Genomic DNA, 21,098 nt, shown 5'->3' on the forward strand with positions numbered 1-21,098 from the left:
TTCTTTAAATAACTCTTAAAAGCAAAATTGATGTTACTGACACAAGAGTAAGTGGTGCTTTAAACAAATTAGAGAAACAAATATCAAAAAAGAAGAAATAATTCTCATTTTAGAAATAAATGAAGGATTTTGAGACATCCTTCTATAAACATATAGAGGATATTAATACAAAGATAAAATTACATAACTAGAAAAATGGGCAGCTTTAGGAAGACTAATGTCTAAAAAGGCCAAGATGCATAATTATCAGTGACAAAAGATTTTCATTCATATGTTAATTTATTATATATATGTATATATATTTGGAAATCATTGTTACATATTATTAGTGGCAGTATAGAAATAAGTAAGATTAGGTTCCTCTCTTAAGCAGCTTTTAGTATGCAAAGCAAATCAAAAGTCAAGTCTAATTTATATTAGATAGTAACAATCAAAAAAGTGCATAAAAATTTCCTGAAAAGAAGTACTAGGGAATTGAGAGTGAAGAAATTAGTCTCAGAAGAGATTATTGAGTAAGGCCTTATGAGAATGATGCCAGTTGATACAATAGAACAATAAGACTAACACTTATACAGCTTTATATCCCTGTCTATCTGCCAGGCATACAAAGAAGATCCAAGAATGGGGAAAATTGCTTATAATACTAAATGCTATATACATTACATTTTTCTATATCTATGCATATACCTACAAAAAAGTTTAATTTATAAATTAATCACAGTTAAAGGTTAATAACACCAACTAACAACAAGATAGAACAATTATAACAATATAAAGTAATAAATATACTTAAAATTTATTATGCATTATTTATTTCTGGGATTTTCCGTTTAATATTTTCAAACCACAGGCAAATGAAATCAGAAAAACCAAATCTGTGGATAGTCGGGGGAGGGATTGTAAACTACTTTTTATTCCAGATATTGTTGAATTTTTTTTGCAGTACCTCATTTCATCTTTTCAACTGCCCCATGGTGATGGCTATTATCAATATATCTATTTCATGGGAAAGAAAATTGAAATTTAAGAAAAACATTTCCAAGACCTCAGTGGTAGTAGTAGGGAAAGCACTGGTAATAGAAAGTCCTAGTGCCTTGAATTCCATATGACTCCACTGGTTTTACTATAGGAGTAAAATTTTGTGCTCTCATATTTTATGTGTAAGTGGTGTCTCTCTCTCTCTCTCTCTCTCTCTCTCTCTCTCTCTCTCTCTCTCTCTCTCTCTCTCTCTCTCTCTCTGACACACACTAGGAGCAGCACTTTCATACTTTGGTTATATCATCTTCATGGGCACACTGAAATAGATTATAAAGTAATCACCCACAGAATCTAATGATCTGTACTAAGGAAGATTTAATTTATTTTCATACTTGCTACATTGACAAAATTTTGCTTACCTTTCTGCAAAAGATACCATATTCACCTTAATGAGGCATGAACATTTAAAAATGAGATTATCAGACATTATTTGTGTGGGCATTGAAGATCTCAGATTTGATTCCTACTTACAAAATACATATACAAAATCTAAAAAGATATCCAGGAAAAAGGCAAGATAATGAGTTATGTAATTTGGTTTGTAAGTGAAATATTTAACACCCAAATTAATGAAGGAAACACTTTTGGATTTATAGAAACAATACATTTAAGATAATATCTCTTTATACTCTGTGATACATATTTTTAAGAATTTAAAAATAGGGTAGTAAGACAGCAACCTGAGGGACAGAGGTGGAGGGGAGGTCCAAAATGCTTTGCCAGTTATAGTCAAGAAACAGAGTTTTCAATCTATGATACACTTAAAATCACTTGTTAGGACTCAGACCAAAAGTGACCCAACAGAGCGCAGTGATATGTTAAGGTTAAACATGGTGCACATTCTTTCCCATACAGGTCACCTGGCACACACCATTCCTGGGGGCCTTGGCCTCTACCCAGTGATATCAGAAAGGGGAGCCTTCACGAAAGACCCTGAGACCTGATTTAGATTCTTTTTTTCTTTTTTTTTGGTACTGGGGATTGAACTCAGTACCATGCACTTGTGAGGCAGGTGGCAGCACCACTGAGCTAAATCCTCAGCCCCTAATTTAGATTCTTGTATGATTAAGGCTCCTGAGGGAACTCTGACCACCTGAGAGGAATGAGGAAGACATTTTTAGATACTGATATTCCAAAGCCACCCCTAAAAGAAATGTCAATAAGCATCATAATCACCATAATTTCCTGAGCCCCAGGAGTAACTTCTGTGTGCATCAAAAGATATCCAAACTTGGACTTGGTGCAGATCCCTTTGTGGCAGTGCCCACCCCCTCTCCTGAAGGCCCAACTCTCTCTATATCTACTTTACAATAAATTCTACCTATACTTCAAAAATAAAGAATTTAAAAATAGAAAATTTTAGTTAAACAGAACTTTCACTGTTAAACAGAACTAAACGCTACCCCTATTAATTGAAGCTATTTGAATCTCATTATCTTTACATGCTATTCACAGCAGTTAAGACATAAGACTTTGAAATGAAAAATCATGGCTTTATAATCCACATCTGCCTCTTCTTACTTTTGCTTCCATGTGGGTGCCATAAACTGTTTCTCCTCTGTGACACTCCTCTGCCATGTGCCACTCTGTCATCTAGCCAGCCAATTATGGACTGAAACCTCTACAAAAGTCATGGTCTGAGGATCAGCCAAGGCTCCAATCCAGGCATCTGTCTTATTCAACTTCAGTCATTCAACTGAGCTTCCAGCACAGAGGAGGCTTCCAGGTCGACATGCTATAGTTCTCAGCACAGAAGAGGATTCTGGTCCACGTGCCACAGCTCCCAGTGCAGAGGAGGCTTCCTGGTCAAAGGGCCACAGATCCCACGCACAGTAGGAGGTTTCCGGGCCAACCTACCTCCGCTCCCAGAACAGAGGAAGTAAGCCTCAAGACACCAGCAGCAGCAACACCCAACCCTGTTGAAATGAGAAGACATGTAAACAAGCCTCAGAACCAGACTTCCACAGCAACCCCAAAGGGAAACAAGATGGAACACTCTGATACTCAACCACCTAGACTCCTTGAACTAGCAACAAAAGAGGATCTGGAAAAAATGAAATAAGAAATAATTTCTCAGATAACAGCAGAGATTTTGCCCATAGTGCAAGACATGATTAACAAATCAAGAGAGGACACAGATAAAAAAATAGAGAAGCTCAGGAACATGATGGAATCCCAACATAGGAAACAAATGTAATCCATAAAACAGAAGTAAACAGATTTCCAGGAGATTAAAAACTCCACTGAAAGTCTACACAGCAGAATGAGCCAATGTGAGGACAGAATTTCAGATATAGAAGATAAGATTGCAATTAGTGACCAGGAAAAGAAAAATTGCTTTAAAATTGTAAGGGGCCACAAGAAATCAGTCCAGCACCTGCTACGTGATGCAAAGAAGAATAACATAAGACTGACGGGAGTCAATGAAAAAACAGGAGACAGTGCAAATGACATAAAAAAAACTGTTCACAGAAGTGATGGCAGAAAACTTCCCAAGCAAGGGAAAAGAACTTTACATACAGATACATGAGGCATATAGGATTCCATCTAGTGTTGATCTAAAAAAAATGTACACATAGGCATATAATTGTTAAGATTCCAGAAACTTAACAGAAGAACAAAGTTCTGCAAGCAGTTAGAGAAAAGAAACAAATCACATGCAAAGGAAAGCCCATCAGAATCAAAGCAGACTACTCAATGCAAAGCCTCAAGGCAAGAAGAGCTTGCAGTGACATATTGCAAGCCCTAAAGGAAAACAGCCTCCAACCTAGATTGATGTACCCTGCAAAACTATCTTTCAAAATTGATGGAGAAATAAGATACTTCCATGACAAAGAGCACCTAAGGAACTTCATGAATACCAAACCAGCACTCCAAAAAATTTTAGACAAAATCCTAGGAAAAGACAATGAGGATCACAACCTCAGGAAGCCCAGGAGAATGAATCCACTGGCATGACAAGAAATTAAAAGTAAAGGGGGAGAATCCAACAAGGAGGAAAAGTCATGACAATTTTAAGTCAATACATATCAGTTATAACCATCAATGTTAATGGTCTCAACTCACCAATCAAAAGAAATAGACTGGAAGAATAGGTCAAGAAGTAAGATCTAACAATACGTTGCATGTAAGAAACACACTTAATTCAAAAAGAAACTCATAGACTAAAAGTTAAAGGGTGGGAAACAATATTCCATGTGACAGGAACTCGAAAAAAAGCAGGTGTAGCTATCTTCTTAGCAGATCAAGTGGATTTCAAACCCACACTGATTAAGAGAGACAAAGAAGGACACTACATCCTTGTAAAGGGAACAATCCAAGAGAAAGCGGTAACAATCATAAATATTTATGCCTCAAACACTAGTGTATACAACTATATAAAACAAATACTAATGGATGTGAAAAGTCATATATACACTAATACAATAATAGTGGGGGACCTCAATAACCCACTGTCACAAATAGATAGATCCACTAGACAAAAAAAAGTAATGAAATATTAGAACTCAATCAAACTCTTGAACAAATGAACTTAACAGATATTTACAGAGTATTCCAACCCACAAAATCAGAATATACATTCTTTTTGGCTGCATGTGAGTCATTCTACAAAATGGACAACATACTAAACTAAAATTGAAATGGATTAAAGATCTAAATATTACAATAGAAATGCTGAACCGGCTGGAACAGAGGTTAGGTAGAATTCTTGAAGACATTGGTATAGGAAAAGATTTTATGAACAAAACCTCAGTTGCCCGTGAACTAGCACAAACAATCAACAAGTGAGATCTCTTCTTATTAAAAAGCTTCTGCACAGCAAGAGAAACCACCAGCAGTGTGAAGAGACAACCCACAATGTGGGAAAAAATCTTCACCTGCTGTTACTCAGACAAAGGCCTACTATCTTGAATCTATAAAGAACTTTAAAAAAAATCAGACCTCCCAAATTTAAAGACCCAGTCCAAAAATGGGCATCTGAAATGAACAGACATTTCTCAGACAAAGAAGTAAAAATGGCAAATAAACATATGAAAAAATGTTCAACATCACTGGTCATTTGAGAGATGCAAATGAAAACAATGCTGAGGTTCCACCTTACTCCAGAAAGAATGGCTCCTTTGGGGAAATCAACCAATAACAAATGCTGGCTGGGCTGCGGGGAAAGAGGAACCCTGCTCCACTGCTGGTGGGAGTGAAGACTGGTGCAACCACTGTGGAAATCAGTATGGAGATACCTCAAAGAACTAGGACTGGAAGTCCCATTTAACACAGCTATTCTCCTGCTAGCTATCTTCCCCAAAGAATTAAAAGAATCATACCACAGTAATGTATGTGCACCCATGTTCAAAGCAGCACAGCTTGTAATAGCTAAAACTTGGAAGCAAATGCCCATCAACTGGAGACTGGATAAAGAAAATGTGGGGTTTTTTATAAAATGGAGTAGTACTTAGCCATAAAAAATGAGAAATTAGGGACATTTGTAGCTAAATGGATGCACATTGAGGCGATACTCTTAAGTGAAATAAATAGGACACATATGTGTAAATACCGAATAGTTTCTCTAGTGTGAGAACTGAAAGTGTAAATAAGGATTAACGGTATAACAGATAATGTGAACCAGGAAGAAAAGGGGCAAAGGGGAAGGGGAAGTGGGAGGGGTAGGGGAATGGAAAGAAGGGAATGGAATTAATATGAGAAAAAGAAAAAAATGGAAACAAAGTTTTTGTAAATAGGGCAGGATGGAGGGGTTGAGGGAGGGCAGGGGAAGGGGAAAAAAATAAGAACCAAGAGAGATTATGTAAAGGTGCAAAATTCCAATGATGAATGTCATTATATTGTATACCTAAAATGTACCAATAAAATAAAATTTTAAAAAAATCCACATCTGCCATTCACTGTTGGTGACTGCTTAGCACTTGCAAAATGACAGTAATTATAGCACCTAATTTCTATCCCAATAGAAAGTTTTAATATAAATGAATTAAAAGTTAATGAATCAAATTGATTAAAAAGTTTAAACAATATTTTCTGAGAGATATCAAGTATTATATGAAGTATTTGTTAAATTAAAATATATTTATATAGATTTAAGTGGAAATTTCAAACACATAAAAGCACCATGACATACTGATTTATTAGTCAAGACTGAAAGCTACTATTCTGATATTACAGAAAAGAGGAGGAAAGGAGAAATAACAAGATATTTTGCATGATCAAATAATCATGCATGCAAAAAATATAAAGGTTTTGACGTACTTTTTGTTCTCTGGAAAATATTCACTTGAAAAGCTGAAAGACTTTACATTACTAATTTTGCCAATAAACCAAATGCTCAACTCATTACAAAAAGATCTTGTGGGGATAGACAATATAACAATATGTCTTGTGAATTAATTTTTAAGCAAACAACTAGAAATAATGGGTGGTCAATAATGCCTGTATCAAAAAATCTTTCCCATTTAATCAAGTAAGTATTGTATCTTCTACAAATAACAAAGCTTTAAACTAAACAATTCTTTCAGTTTTATATAAGTCTACACTTTTAGGTTCTGAGAGATCTGACATCAAGCAAAGGATTCACAATACTTTCTCTTAGCTGATAGCAGGTTTTCCACTAAACTGTGCTCCTTGATGTCCAAATCTATGTCCTGCTCCCTGTGTTATAGACAGCACCTACATAATGCCTCATACATTATAGGTTGAATAAACAATTCAATTCACAAATATACACAAATTCTATAAAAAATATTATACCTAATTTAGATTATCATACAAACACATGGCCAATGAAATTAGAATCTCAGATAAATATTAAATGATTGTTGGCATAAATATCTCCCAAATATTGCTTGTGACATATTTATCCTAAAAATTATTCTTTGCTATCTGCAATCTTTATTTCATTGAGTGACCTGTATTCTTATTTGCTGAATCTGGTAATTCTAAACTAGTTACAGTAATAAATTAAAGTTTATACATCTATTTCATTAGTCATTTATTGACAGCTTTTTATTTCATTAAATTATTAAATGTTACATTGCATACCTTCTGTGTGCTAGCCACAATCCTATGCACTTCAGATTCAGCAATAAATATTTAATGGCAGGTTTTCACTTCATGAAACTTTCATTTTAATGAGTGATTAGGGAAGATGAAACATAAGTGAAATATTAACTTGGCAAGATGATTGCGGTTCATGAGAAGTCCCATGAAGAAAATCAAGCAAAATGATAAGATCAGGATGTATGGAAGGTACCCTAGGTAGATATGAAGGACAACATCATTAAATGATGGCAAGAAGCCAATTGAGTAAAGAGCCAGGGAAAGGCCATGAAAGGAAGAAAGAACTGCCAGTGCAAAGGACCTTGGCAGACATGACTGTGACTATAGCAGGGCAAGAGTGAAGACCAGTTTGATTGTAATGGGCAGGGAGTTGAGGAGGGGTGAACTCGTAGTATAAGAAGAGTAAAAAACTGAAGCAAGAGCCAAATCATGAAGAAAGTTCCATTCTGTGGTATAACATATGGATTTTATTTAAGTAGAATGGAAACTACCAAAGTGGTTGTAAGAGGGAGTGCTGTGAGCTGACATATTTGGGACACATGAGGAAAATGGATGGGTGGGGTGAGGAGAAGGAAAGAGAAGCACCAGTTACAAGGTGTGGGATGCCATAGGATCATAGCACTCTGAGTGGATATATTCATATTTTGAGAACAGAAACCATAACGGTTGTGAATGATTTTAACTCTGGACCAGTGACGAGTCAGAGGAAAGGGGAGAAATCCTCCTCTTTCCTACTTCAAGGTGTACTGATGCTATGTATGTCCTTTTTATAAGAATAAATTGATCTCTGTCCTTCATTCTCAGTTACCTATATTGGCATCATCGGTGGTTAGCCTCTATTTCCTTGAACTCACTGATGTCTTCAAACCTGTACACTCTGGATTTAGCTGCTATGACCGGAGCCTCAGCATGCCGTACATTGAGCCCACCCAAGAGGCGATTCCGTTCCTCATGTTGCTCAGCCTGGCTTTTGCTGGACCTGCAATTACGGTAAGAACTGCCCCAAATTGCGTTTGTCAGCTCCCCCCTCCGACTAAAAATGATCCCAATTTTTCAATCAGTAAGTTAAAAAAACAAAGGCAAATTCTAAGTCTTGGACCAGGAAGATCATGTCTGGCATAGTTTGACACAAGCATCATGTAGTTAGCAGCTTAAAATTACTGGCATTAGAAAAAGACTACGTGATTTCAAACTGATTGATCTCTAATGATAACCTTAATAAATCATTATGAAAAGAAGTTTTATAACTATATACTTCTCCTTGATGCCTAATATGGGATATTTGATGCACTGCTAGTTAACGTACTTTCATGTATTTATTTGCTATCTGAAGTCTGTATAACTGAGGAAAACATAATTATATACCAACGTATTTTCTTCACAAAAGTGTTTTAGTATCGTTTAGAGTTTCATTTTTTGGTAGATTACCCTTTATATTGATTATGAGCACTGAGCTCCAATTATAAGAGGTAAAAATTCACATTCCTGGCATGCATACACATAAACAGAATAAGATGTTTTTGATTCAGAATAGGTATTTACATTATAAAATATGTACATCAACCAATGCCCTAATCAAACTGGGTATGGTGGCACACATCTGTAATCCCAGAACTCTGAAGGGCTGAGATAGGAGCATCACAAGTTCAAGCCCAGGCTGAGCAACTTAGCTACTTAGTGAGATCCTGTCTCAAAATAAAAATTTTTTAAAAGAGCTGAGGTTATAGTTCAGTGAAAAGACCCTAAGTTCAGTTCCCAATGCCAGGAAAAAATGTAAGTACCCTAATCTACTGGCACTGAATTTAAAATATAAATTTTTATGTATTAATGCATACCATAAAAACATACTTTTAGATAAACTCATTAGTAAATAGGATTAGCCAAGGTTTCTCACCACCTTTTTTGGCCCTGGACTACTATTCAAGGAATAAGAAGCATGTTTCAATGGGTAATAATATCTATTTCCACTTGCAAGGACTCTTACTTTACTTTGTTCATGCTCATGAACGTCAGTGCAAGAGCCCACTAAATTAAAAGCTCCATTTAAATGGAATTGTTTATAAGGTACTCTAATGAATCAGCTTATTGAATTTCAATACATCAGTAATTTTAGGAAAATCTCTGCATAGACTTTCAAAACTGTACATTATTTATGTACTATGAATTTGTTTTAAAATTCTGTATACTAATTATTTTAAGAATAAATGCATGAAATGCCAATAAATGCATGAAAAAATGTTCAATCACTGGCCACTAGAGAAATGCAAATTATAACAACACTGAGATTCCATCTCACTCCAGAAAGTATGGCTCTCCTAAAAAAAATCAAGCAATTTTCTAAAAAAAAAACACATTTTCTTTATCCAGTTTCCAGTTGATGGGCACTTGGGCTGCTTCCAAGCTTTAGCTATTACAGGCTGTGCCATTATGAACATGGGTGCACATAAATCACTGTGGTATGATTCTTTTAATTCTTTGGGGAAGATACCCAGCAGGGGAATAGCTGGGTCAAATGAGACCTCTAGTCCTAGTTCTTTGAGGTTTCTCCATACTGACTTCCACAGTGGTTGCACCAGTCTGCACTCCCACCAACAATGGAGAAGGGTTCCTTTCTCCCCACACCCCCACCAGCATTTGTTATTTGTTGATTTCTTGATAACAGCCATTCTTTCTGGGGTGAGGTGTAATCTCAGAGTTGTTTAAAAATGGAGTACTACTCAGCCATAAAGAATGAAAAACTAGAGTCATTTATAGCTAAATGGATGGATATCGAGGCCATACTCCTAAGTGAAATAAATAGGACACACATGTGTAAATACCAAATAGTTTCTCTAGTGTGAGAAACTGATAGTGTAAACAAGGGTTAAAATGATTAAAATGAATAATTGAGAATTTGAAATAGGAAAAAAGGTCCAAAGACAAAGGAGTGAAGGGAGGGGAAGGGGAAAGGAAAAGAGGGAAAGGAAAAACTATGAAAAAAGAAAAAAAATGGAAATGAAATCTATGTAAATAGGGAAGGGCACACAGGTAACGAGGAAAAAATAAGAACCAAGATATATCATGTACAGGTACAAACACCCAATGATAAATATAAATGAATTGTATACCTAAAATGTGCCAATAAAATGTACCAATAAAATTAATTTTTTAAAAAAATCAAGCAATAACAAATGCTAGAGAGGTTGGGTACAGTATCTTCCCCAAAAATTAAAGACATCATACCAGAGTAATGTATCCATATCCATGTTTATAGCAGTACAATTCATAATAGCTAAATCTTGGGAGCAGGCTATATGTCCATCAACAGATGAATAGATAAAGAAAACATGATATTTATACATACTCTGTCATAAAGAAAAATCCACTAAGATCATTTGTAGGAAAATGGATGCACCTTGAAACCATAATATTAAGTGAAGTAAATCAGACGTGCAAGTTTAAATATTGTATAATTTTTCTTATATGAGAAACTAAGTATATAAATAAAGTACAAAATAAAAGATGGATAATAGTAAAAGAAAGAGAGAGAAAAGTTATTGGAATCCAGCATGGACAATGTATCTAAAAGTATACTTTGATTTAGTATAATTGTCTTATGTGTTTTGTATGTTTTTTTGTCCTGTTAATCTCACTGTTAATCTGTAAGTATCATAATTAACTTTATAAGGACTTACAGTAAATGAATCTGATGATGGCAAAAAATAATTATAATATTATTCACACTATAAATAAAATATATAAAATAATCTCAGAAGATAAAACTAGAATTTAATTTCCCACTGAACTTTATCATCAGACTTAAATAAAGGCCTGAAACACTTTGCAAATTACAGTAATAAGTTACTCAAACTGCAGTGACTCCAGGTTGATTAGAACTATTAAGGATATACTAGGAAATAGCTGAGATTCAGAAATGTATTTTTAAAGGGTGATATTGCTCAAAATAACAGCATCTTCATGTCATTTTTCTAAAAACTTTTTTTAAAAATGCTTCTCAGAACAGAAATAATACTTCCTTTAAATCTCTCATACCAGAAAGCATTTCTAATTGGTGTAAATTGGCCAAATTTATTATAACTGATATATTTGAAATAAAATACTATACAAATGTTCATGATTCTGCTGAAAAGACTGTTGATATTTAATTACATAATTAATTTGCTTTTTTTGAGCCTAGATGTCTTTCACTAAAGTGTTTTAAAGCAAGTCTATTAGGATGATCCTAGCCAGGACCATTTATCTCAAAGTAGGGTCAATGACCTTGACCTCCTGACTCTGTTCTTGCTTCTGCTGATTCCTCTACTTCCTAAAAAGATTCTCAATGCAATCTTTAGGGTTTCTTTCCTCTATCTATCTATCTATCTATCTATCTATCTATCTATCTATCTCTTCCCTCTCTTCCTTCCTCCCTCCCTCCATTCTCCTTACTTTCTATCTTTCTGTCTTTCTTTCTTTCTTCCTAATTTTTGTGGTACTGGAAATTGAGCACAGGGCCCTCACTCTGAGCTTACATTCCAAGACTATGATTTTTTTTTTAATTTTGAAACAGTGTCTCACTAAGTCACTAAATTGACCAGGCCAGGCTCAAACTTGCCATCCTCCTGCCTCAACCATGGCACCGCCATGCCCAGTTGATGACTACAGCTTTTAGGCACTCAATAAGATGCAATTTCAGAGTAGCTTTTGTTTTGTTTTTCATTTGTTTGTTTGTTTTGTTTGCTTGCTTGTTTGCTTGTTTATGTCCTGGGGCATGAACCCAGGCCTTCACACTGAGCTACATCTTCAGCCATTTCTATTTTGAGACAGGGTCTCTCTAAATTGTCCAGACTCGGCTTGAACTTACCATCCTTCTGCCTCAGGCTCCCAGAGTGCCAAAATCACATGTCTATGCCATCATGTGCAGCAGGGGTGCTTTCTTTACTGAGCCCTGAAAAATGAAATGGAAATCCACCATGCTCCTTTCCACTAAACTCACCTGAAAATCCCAGGGCAAACTCTCTATGCAAGGCATCTCAATAGGGCCTCAATAGCTGCTGGCCCCCTCTTAATGGAAGGAGGTGCAAATTAGGGTACTATTTGCAGCTGGAGGCACCTAACTTCTCATATACCACTTGGAAACTCCAAAGGACTCCAGGATTTTGGTGTCTATTTTCTGCCATACTGGTTTCAGAGGTTTTGAGTAAACAACTTGGTGAGACAAATTTTGACATTAAGGACATGAAACACTGTTTTTCCCACTTTTCATTAAAAACATATTCCATATTCCTAGATTCCACTCTAATTTCATGTTTCCTTCTATTTCTAAGGTCTTCTCCCAAAACACCTTTCTCACCATAAATCCTGTGATGTCTGTAGTCATCTCGTTTTAAGACCCTCAGATTCTGACTCGAATCTTAGTACATGTTCTACTTCTCTTTTTCTCTCTCTTCCTGAAAGTGAAAATAGCAGATTCTAATCTGTGACTCTCAAGGTCACCATTTTCCTTCTCATCCTTATGTCAGCATAAACCTGTTCCCAAAACTGGGTCATAGAAAAAGAAGGAGGCAAGACCAAGTTACTTTTAGAACTGATTGGTGTGAGGTCAGAGGTTTCCATTTTCACCCATTCACCTGAGAAGACAAAACAAAACAAAAGACCTGAACTAATTTTTATCCAAGCATTCAAATATACATCATTTAGTGTTTGCTTCTCAGATTTTTTTGTGCTTTGAGATGTATTTAAAATTAGCTTGTATTCATGATATCCTACATGAACTGTAAAAATGCCTTCACATCTGTGAAATGCATATTCTTATTTCTATAAAATTACCTTGTGCTAGAAAATATCATCCTCAACATTCAATTTTTGTTTACTTTAGAGTGATAACAAAACAAGTGTTTTGTTTGGGTTCTATGGAGATTATTTCTCAGAAAACAAAGAATGTCAAGGTTCATCATAAATCTTCATGAAATCTACATGAACAGAAAAAAATATGTGCTCTTTCTTCCTAAAAATACAACTTCATTACATATTTTTTAAGAAGGAATACATCTAATTTTATAGGAGAATTCCATCTGAATATTTTAACTATACAACAATGCCCTTCGGGAAAGGGTGGTTAATTTTCTACAAAGGAAGAATTGATGTATTATTCTATGAGTGGTGAAGTGTGTAGTGTCTACAGCACCTAGAGCAAGCATTTCCATGTTTGAATGAAGTGCTGATGCAGGATATTCATCATGATATATAAATGGTTAACTCCATGTTCAATTATTTGAAATAAACTCCTTTTGACTATTTCTATATTGGGTCAAAGGAGTTTATCATGCTTCCTGACTTTTACATGCATGATTATTGGCAGAGTTCTTTTAAGAAAATTATTTTTTAAATTTTTGTGCATATTAAGATTTTTCATGATGGTATATATTCCACACTACCTATAGAACTAAATATAGCAATTTGAACATGTAAAGCAGAAGGAAATAGTCTTCCCGCCATTAGTTAAAAGCTCACACTATCATCTTAAGCATTTCATAAAAATAGATCGTAAGGCAATAATAAGAACTTGGAAGTTTCCCCTAGAAAATCTAACCCCAACCATAATTTCAGCTCTAAGTATGGTTATAATCTTTATGGTGACAGGATCTCTTGCATCAGAGACTGTTAGTATCTCACGAAAATGTACTTTCTTCAGCTCTATACATTTTATACAAATCCACATCTAATTTCACAACTATCTGTTAGGAACAATAATCCCAAATGGTTTTGAACAATTGATAAAATACAACTCATAAATTCAAGTCTAGCTGCTATTGTACAGAATAACTAACCTGAATGTCCAAGGTAGTTAGCAAACACGACTCCCATAGTAAAAGTCACAAACAATCCAACAAGGCCAGGAAAGGAGGATAAAAGGTAAATATGAAATGATTCTTCTCTCAGAGTTTCCTAGACTAGTGAGAAACAAGCAAATGAACAATTAAAATCCACTTGAATAAAGCTATGCTAGAGACAAGGACAAAATCTAAGGACACCACCTAATTCAATTTAGGGTACAGTAAGAGGATTCAAAGAAAACTTCCTGAAGGAAGTGATGCTTGAATAATACTGAGTTCTAACAAATGATTCAAGTTTCTAAGAACTCAATATTACTCAGGCATAATTTCCTTGAGTCATTTATAGGAAAACGGATGCACCTTGAGAACATAATGTTAAGTGAAGCACATCAGACACACAAGTTTAAATGTCACATGGTTTCTCTTACATGAGAAACCCAATATATAAATAAAGTGCGAAATAAAGAACAGACAGTAGGAAATATCAAGATGGATCTTTGGTACAGAGGAAGGGAACCAAAAGATGGAGAGGGAAGGAGGGAGGGGAAAGAAAGGAGATTAAAAAAAGAGGGGGTGTGAAGTTCTGTGTACATGCACAAAGTCCCTATGGGGAATGTGATCATCATGTACTACAAACATATATACATATATGTGTGCGTATGTATGTATGTATAGATATAAATTCATATATGTGTATATATATGAATGAAGAGGACCAAGAGGACAGAGGGGAACGGAGGGGAAGGAGGGTTAAAAAAAGGAATTGAGGCCTGGAGATTTAGCTCAGTGGTCCCACCACCTGCCTCAAAAGCACAAGATCCTGATTTCAATCTCAGTATCAAAAAAAAAAAAAAAAGGGTATTGAGAGGTGTCATGCATACATATCAACTCCCCATGATGAATATAATCATAATGTACTACAAATATATACCAATAAAAAAATTATATCTCATATGACCTAAATCCTACAGCAAAGTTCATTGTTCCTTGACTTCATATAGTCCCGATACTGTGGTATGGTTCTCTATTATGAACACATTGTCCAAATGGCTTATCTGTAGGAAATACTATCTTAGATTCTCTTGTAATTTGCATTCTCTTGTAATCTGCATTCTCCAATAAGATAGCCACTAGCCACGTGGCTATTTCAAGTTTAGATTTATTTATTTAATTTTTAAATTTGTGTAGTACAAAATTAAATATTGAACTCATTTGTAGTAGCTAAATCTGAAGTGCTCATCCACAACACATGAGTAGTGACTACTATATTAAACAGTACAAAAAATAGTTTCAGACTTCACAGAAATCTTTATGGGACAGCTGTGATCTACATAGTACCTTCATACATACATGCATAGTTTCCATAGGTTGATTGTTCTGTTTAAATCCAAAACTGTTTCCTCTAATCTGCTAGTAAAATATTCTTGATCCTAATTCTAGTACTACTTTATTCCTCCTCAGTTATTCTGCTTTTATGATTTTAGAGGTGAAATACAAAGACTCTAAGAGGGCGAATCAGTCACCATGTCATTAGTTAAGGAAGTGTCACTGGGTGTTGTTGAGCAAAGGGTTTACAACCTGATTGCTCTGGCCACAAGGAAATGCAGTAGAGTACAGAAGATGCAATAGAATATTCTTTCAGGGTCCTGACTGCTTACTTCCCACTGCTAGCCCACATACTCAGGATAAATTGCTTATACCTCTAAAGATTTTAAGAAAATACATCCTGGCTTTGTTAAACTAATGATGTGCTAAGACATGATATATAATTCTTCTATAGTTAATATAACAAGTATACCAACATTCTTTTGGCTACATCACCCTTTGCCTTTGCAGATTATGGTAGGGGAAGGAATTCTCTACTGTTGCTTGTCCAAAAGAAGAAATGGAGTTGGACTGGAGCCTAACATTAATGCTGGAGGCTGTAACTTCAACTCTTTTCTTAGAAGAGCAGTCAGATTTGTTGGTGAGTGTGGGGAATCACAAAGAAAGGAAATGTTTTTTCCAATAGAAATGTTATACTTAATTACAGATATTAAGTCTCTAAAGCTATAATTTAGACATATAATTTCAGTACATGATGAGTTTTACTTTATATAAGAAACTGTTAAAACACCAAAATTTAGGCTTTGTATCTGAAATGTATTATTTACAGTCATGCTCCCTGCTTTGAGATCTAACATGCCATGCATTTCAGTATATTTTTGTTTTCACTCTAGTTAAAGCATGAATTTACATTAAGAGGATTTTGCTGAATATGTGCTCAGATTTTTTAAATGGAGATTAAATGTCAGCAGGCCAGGAAGAATAAATAATCCTTCAGAAATTAGTCACATCAGTGATTCCATTTACTGAAGATTTTTTAATCAGGAAGTTTCTTCACTGGAAATGTCACCATAGAGTACTGCATCATAACTATTTTCCCTAACTTTAGTTTCCAACTTTACCTCCTGCTGTTCATAAAACTTATAGGCAATATATAGGCCTGGATACACAGCGGCTGAATTAAGTCAGTTTCTAAATGCTCATCTCTTCTAATAAAATGTGACACCTTAGTGAATTTTGAGCCACATGCCTTTTTCTATTTGTTTAATTGAGTTGAGTGGTCACCCATAATATGTTACACCAAACTGAATATCACATATTTATTTTCAATATGTCAGTATAAAGTTACTTTTACCTATGTCAGTTCAAAAGGAATACGTAGCTTCATTTAATATCTATTTGATAATTAAACACAACCTTCTCTTCCATGAGAGGAAACATCTGATCTAAATGATTCTCCAAATTCGGCTCCCCTAAGCATTTTCTTACCATCATATCAAGGTGGTGAAGAAAACAGCAGAACCCTTAGCAGGATTTGAGGCAAGAAAATAAAACTCCAAGACACATACCTGATTTCAGAGGAAAATTTCCCTAACAAGAAAATACTGTGGAAAAATGGTCTTTTGCTGCTGTCTCTGAAATGCTGTCAATAACCCTCCATAGGGCTGGAGAGTCTCATTATCTGAAAGTAAAATAATGATTTTTCCTTCCTTATTTTAACTCTTCTCCGAGATTTTGCATGCTTATAAGATTTAGAATGTAAAAATAAAGTTTCTGTTTCATAAATCCTAGGTGTACAGGTGGAGAAGGAATTGAAGGAGTGGTGGATAAATGACAAGAGCCAGAGAAGAAAGATGCAAAACAGGATAATGTGCAAGCCAGTGGCTCTTGGTCTAGAGGGGTCTAGTTAAGAATTACCCAGGTTCTTCTCATAATTTCTGTGAACAACTCATAAATAAGAATCCAGGTGGTCAAGTCAGAATGAATTCAAAGAGTCAAGTTGACCTGGAGAGATGTGGCAAGTTCTAGATCATGTGTGTAAGGGGAGAAAGCTAGACTCCCAAAGAGGAAGCCAAGAAAGCAACTTCAAGGAAGCATAGAGTTTGGATGCCCCAGAGTACATCAGGATTTGTTACTTGTGTTTTAAGACTGGCCACAGGAGACAAACAAAAAAATTATAGAATTTGGACAAGAGATATAAGTACATCATCCTCAAATTCCAGACATTCAAGCAGATTCCCATACCCTGTACCCAGGATAAATTGTTTCTATGACAGACCCTGCCCACCCTCTTTTCTGTTTTAATTAGCAATCCTACATGACTACAGCTTGAAGTTAATGGGAAGGACTAGGGATCCAGACCATCAGGAAAAGATCTATCTTTACCAGCTCAACAGTGCTCAGCAATTTAAAATAATTTTTAATTTTGCTTTGTTCCCCATGTTCAATTCCTCTCAAATCACACAGTTGATCATCTTTAACATGCTCCAGGTGACTGACAAGTGACCTATGATAAATAATGTTAAGAACTATCTCTAATAAAGGTGAAAAACGTGCCTTACATTATTACTGTGAAAATACTGCTCTTACTTTGCCCTTAAGTATCTTTTTAGAAATCTGGGGGATTTTATTACTATCTTCTCAAAGTTAATTTAGACAAAATGGTGACAACAGATTTTAAAGTTTGCAAATTAATATGTAATTCAAATTATTAAAGTTGATCTAATATTAGCATTAGCCATCAACTTGGTAACTTGTTTTCATTTTTCTTACAGGTGTTCATGTGTTTGGACTGTGCTCAACAGCTCTCATCACAGATATCATACAACTGTCCACAGGATATCAAGCCCCATACTTCCTGACTGTGTGCAAGCCAAACTATACCTCTTTGAATGTGTCTTGCAAAGAAAATTCCTACATTGTGGAAGACATTTGTTCAGGATCTGACCTTACAATTATCAACAGTGGCAGGTTAGAAACTAAGACCTAAAAGCATTCCATGTCAGTGTTCTAATTATTCAGTAATTTTTTGGAATACCAATGTTAAGTATGCCTTTTTCACTCATAGTGATTTTACTTTGTTTTTGTTTTTATTTTCAATTTAAGGATCTTTTAAATAAGGATAACATAAAACCCATATATGGCTCATTCGAAATCCTTCTCTGTCTCCAAATTTCAGCTTTATAGTCTTGCTACTCATCCTCATAATACTGAATTCCACTCATATTTAGTTATCTGCTCATTGTGGTTTTCAGTTACCACAATGAACTTATTATAGTATATTTAGGGTCCGTTAGGGCTTACTAAACATCTGTCATAATTGTATCTTCATTATAATTTTATCAAAAGAATCATGTGAATTTTCCCTATGGTTAAGTTTGAGAAGTGTAATATTGAGAATGGCATATGATTGCTTTGAATAAACCCAGATGATCTAAATAGCTCTGGCCTTACACTTCAAAAAATAAGGAACAGCAAAACTCAAGAAATTACATTGAATTTTGAATGTATTTCATTTTTTCAGTCAGTAAATTAAAAATAAATTCTGTGACAGCCAAATTACCTGAGAAACTCAAAAGAAATAGATCACAGACAGATAAAGGCCAACAGATGATTATTATAAGGATCAAATTTATCATTCAATGAGCTCTCAAAGATCTATTGAGCAGTGAAAAATAAGTTGATGAGTACAATTGAAGAATTAGAATCTGATATTGTGTGATTATACATATTCAACTTCTCATAGACAATTCAATAATTCTGAACCTACATTCAAGACTTATGTCTATATTCTTTCTCAATCCTATTACATTACCTGGGTTGAGTAATCAGAGCCAAATAATTAGGACAGTATGAATACAAATAAATATTATTTTTCTAAGTCCCTATTATTTTTGCCTGCTTTTTTCCATATATTTTCCACTATTGTATGTTCTACCCCTGCACCTTGCTCTTTTCATTGTTTAACTAAATACAATGTTCTATGATTCTTGAGATGATAATTGCTTTAAAGCAGTATATAATGACAAATATTTTGTTTAAAATATACTTCTTTTTTTTAGAATATGAAAGACACATTCAGATCTACTGCTATAAAATAATTTTAATTGTTTATTTAAATGAAATATATATTTAGAACCACAGAGAAGATTTTAAAGCTTTAAAATCCTAACTTTTATGAACTTTTACTTTAAATTAACGTAATCCTAATAGGGAAGAACAATTGTTTTCCAACCCATTTCTACTTTTAAATGTAATTTCTGTAGTATGATCACCTGGACCTTTGTCCAGCTGATATTTGTTTAAATTGGAACGTGCATCCTTACTATTCTTTAATACTACTGGTGATTAGCAGTGTGTTTTTTAAATCATTTTTTTGGTTCCCCAGAAACTAAATTAAACTCTTTGCTTTTTGCTTTGTGGCTGTAAGTTCAATATTTTAACCCCTGGGTGTTCTTGGAATGATTGCTAGCAGTGTATCTGAGCTAAAAGGCATAATCTGACTGTATTCCTTTTGGCAGGAAGTCATTCCCTTCTCAACATGCGACCCTTGCTGCCTTTGCAGCTGTGTATGTTTCGGTAAGTACCTGGTTCTTTTTCCTTAAATTGTGTCCCACAGAAAAATCACAGGAATAAATGTTGTCTCCAGATAACTGATTAGATTGTAAACTTCAGTACTGCAGCCCTTCAATACAATGGCATTCAAAGCTGAAATCAGATAAAGTAATACTAGAAGAATAACAACAGTAAAATAATTTTTCTGTACAATCACATTTATTTAGCCTTGAATCCTTGTCATACAATATTATGTTTTGTGGGAGGGCACTGTGAAATAGATGAATGTTACAAATACTAAAGCTGAAGGAATTGCATAAAGTATACACAAATACACAAACACACTACTTTCAGTACTTATATAGCTGTGGGAAGCTCTAGGTCAGTGTAAACTGGATAAGTGTTGTACAATGGGTAGTCATTTTATCTAATTAATATAATGGCCCATGAAGCATTTTTATGAGAAAAAAATGGAATAAATTTTGTGACAAATTTCATGATGATTAAACAGATGTCTGACCATTTCTACTGGTTCAATTTTTTCAAATTTTATATAATTTAATAAAAGACTTGTTATCTGATGAATTTTGCCATTCATTTTCCTTCTTGGGAGCTAGGGAATATAGTCATAGCAAGGGGGAATGGAATGGTAAACTTGATGTCTACTATATCATTTTGATTTCTGAATTTAACTTTTTACTTGATTAGAATTTTCTGACAAGATGATCCATCTAACGTATTCAACCCACTTCTTTCATTTTTAAGATGTACTTCAATTCTACATTAACTGATTCTTCTAAGCTTCTGAAACCTCTCTTGGTTTTCACATTCATCATCTGTGGAATCATCTGCGGGCTAACACGGATCACTCAATATAAGAACCACCCAGTTGATGTCTATTGTGGCTTTTTAATAGGAGGAGGAATTGCACTGTATTTGGTAAATAATTTATTATTATAATTATTTTATTTTTATTATTTGATGAACCACTGTTTATAAAGAAAAAAATGCATAGAATTTTTTTCACAATAATAATTTAATACAATATATTTTATAAGAGTTTCATAAGAAACTCTCTGGCAACATCTCCACTCTATGCCAAACTACATACCCCACTTTCAATAAAATAATTTATTGAATTCTATGAGTCAAAATCGTGATTTGAGAAGAATGATTGTATTTTATCCTTACAGCAAGTTGCGGGGGATCTAGAGGAAGGGAGAGAAGAGAGAGAGACTATGATTACTAATACAATTATGATTTTATAGATGAGAAAAGTGAATATTAATGAAAGTGAAG

General features: G+C 34.5%; 1 protein-coding gene across 1 annotated transcript in view; it reads left to right on the forward strand.

Annotated features, from left to right (window-relative positions):
- Plppr4 (phospholipid phosphatase related 4) overlaps window positions 1–21,098 on the forward strand; it is a 46,931-nt gene that overhangs the window by 19,209 nt on the left and 6,624 nt on the right. Inside the window, exons 2-6 of the mRNA XM_021247852.2 lie at window positions 7,909–8,094; window positions 15,756–15,885; window positions 18,020–18,215; window positions 19,766–19,823; window positions 20,565–20,738. Of these exons, the coding sequence (XP_021103511.2) occupies window positions 7,909–8,094; window positions 15,756–15,885; window positions 18,020–18,215; window positions 19,766–19,823; window positions 20,565–20,738 (744 nt within the window). The remainder of the gene's footprint in view (window positions 1–7,908; window positions 8,095–15,755; window positions 15,886–18,019; window positions 18,216–19,765; window positions 19,824–20,564; window positions 20,739–21,098) is intronic.

The sequence above is a fragment of the Heterocephalus glaber genome, unplaced genomic scaffold, assembly GCF_053883595.1.
Source record: "Heterocephalus glaber isolate CG9 unplaced genomic scaffold, H.glaber_assembly_v1.0 deba00001442, whole genome shotgun sequence".
In the NCBI taxonomy this organism is placed as follows: domain Eukaryota; kingdom Metazoa; phylum Chordata; class Mammalia; order Rodentia; family Bathyergidae; genus Heterocephalus; species Heterocephalus glaber.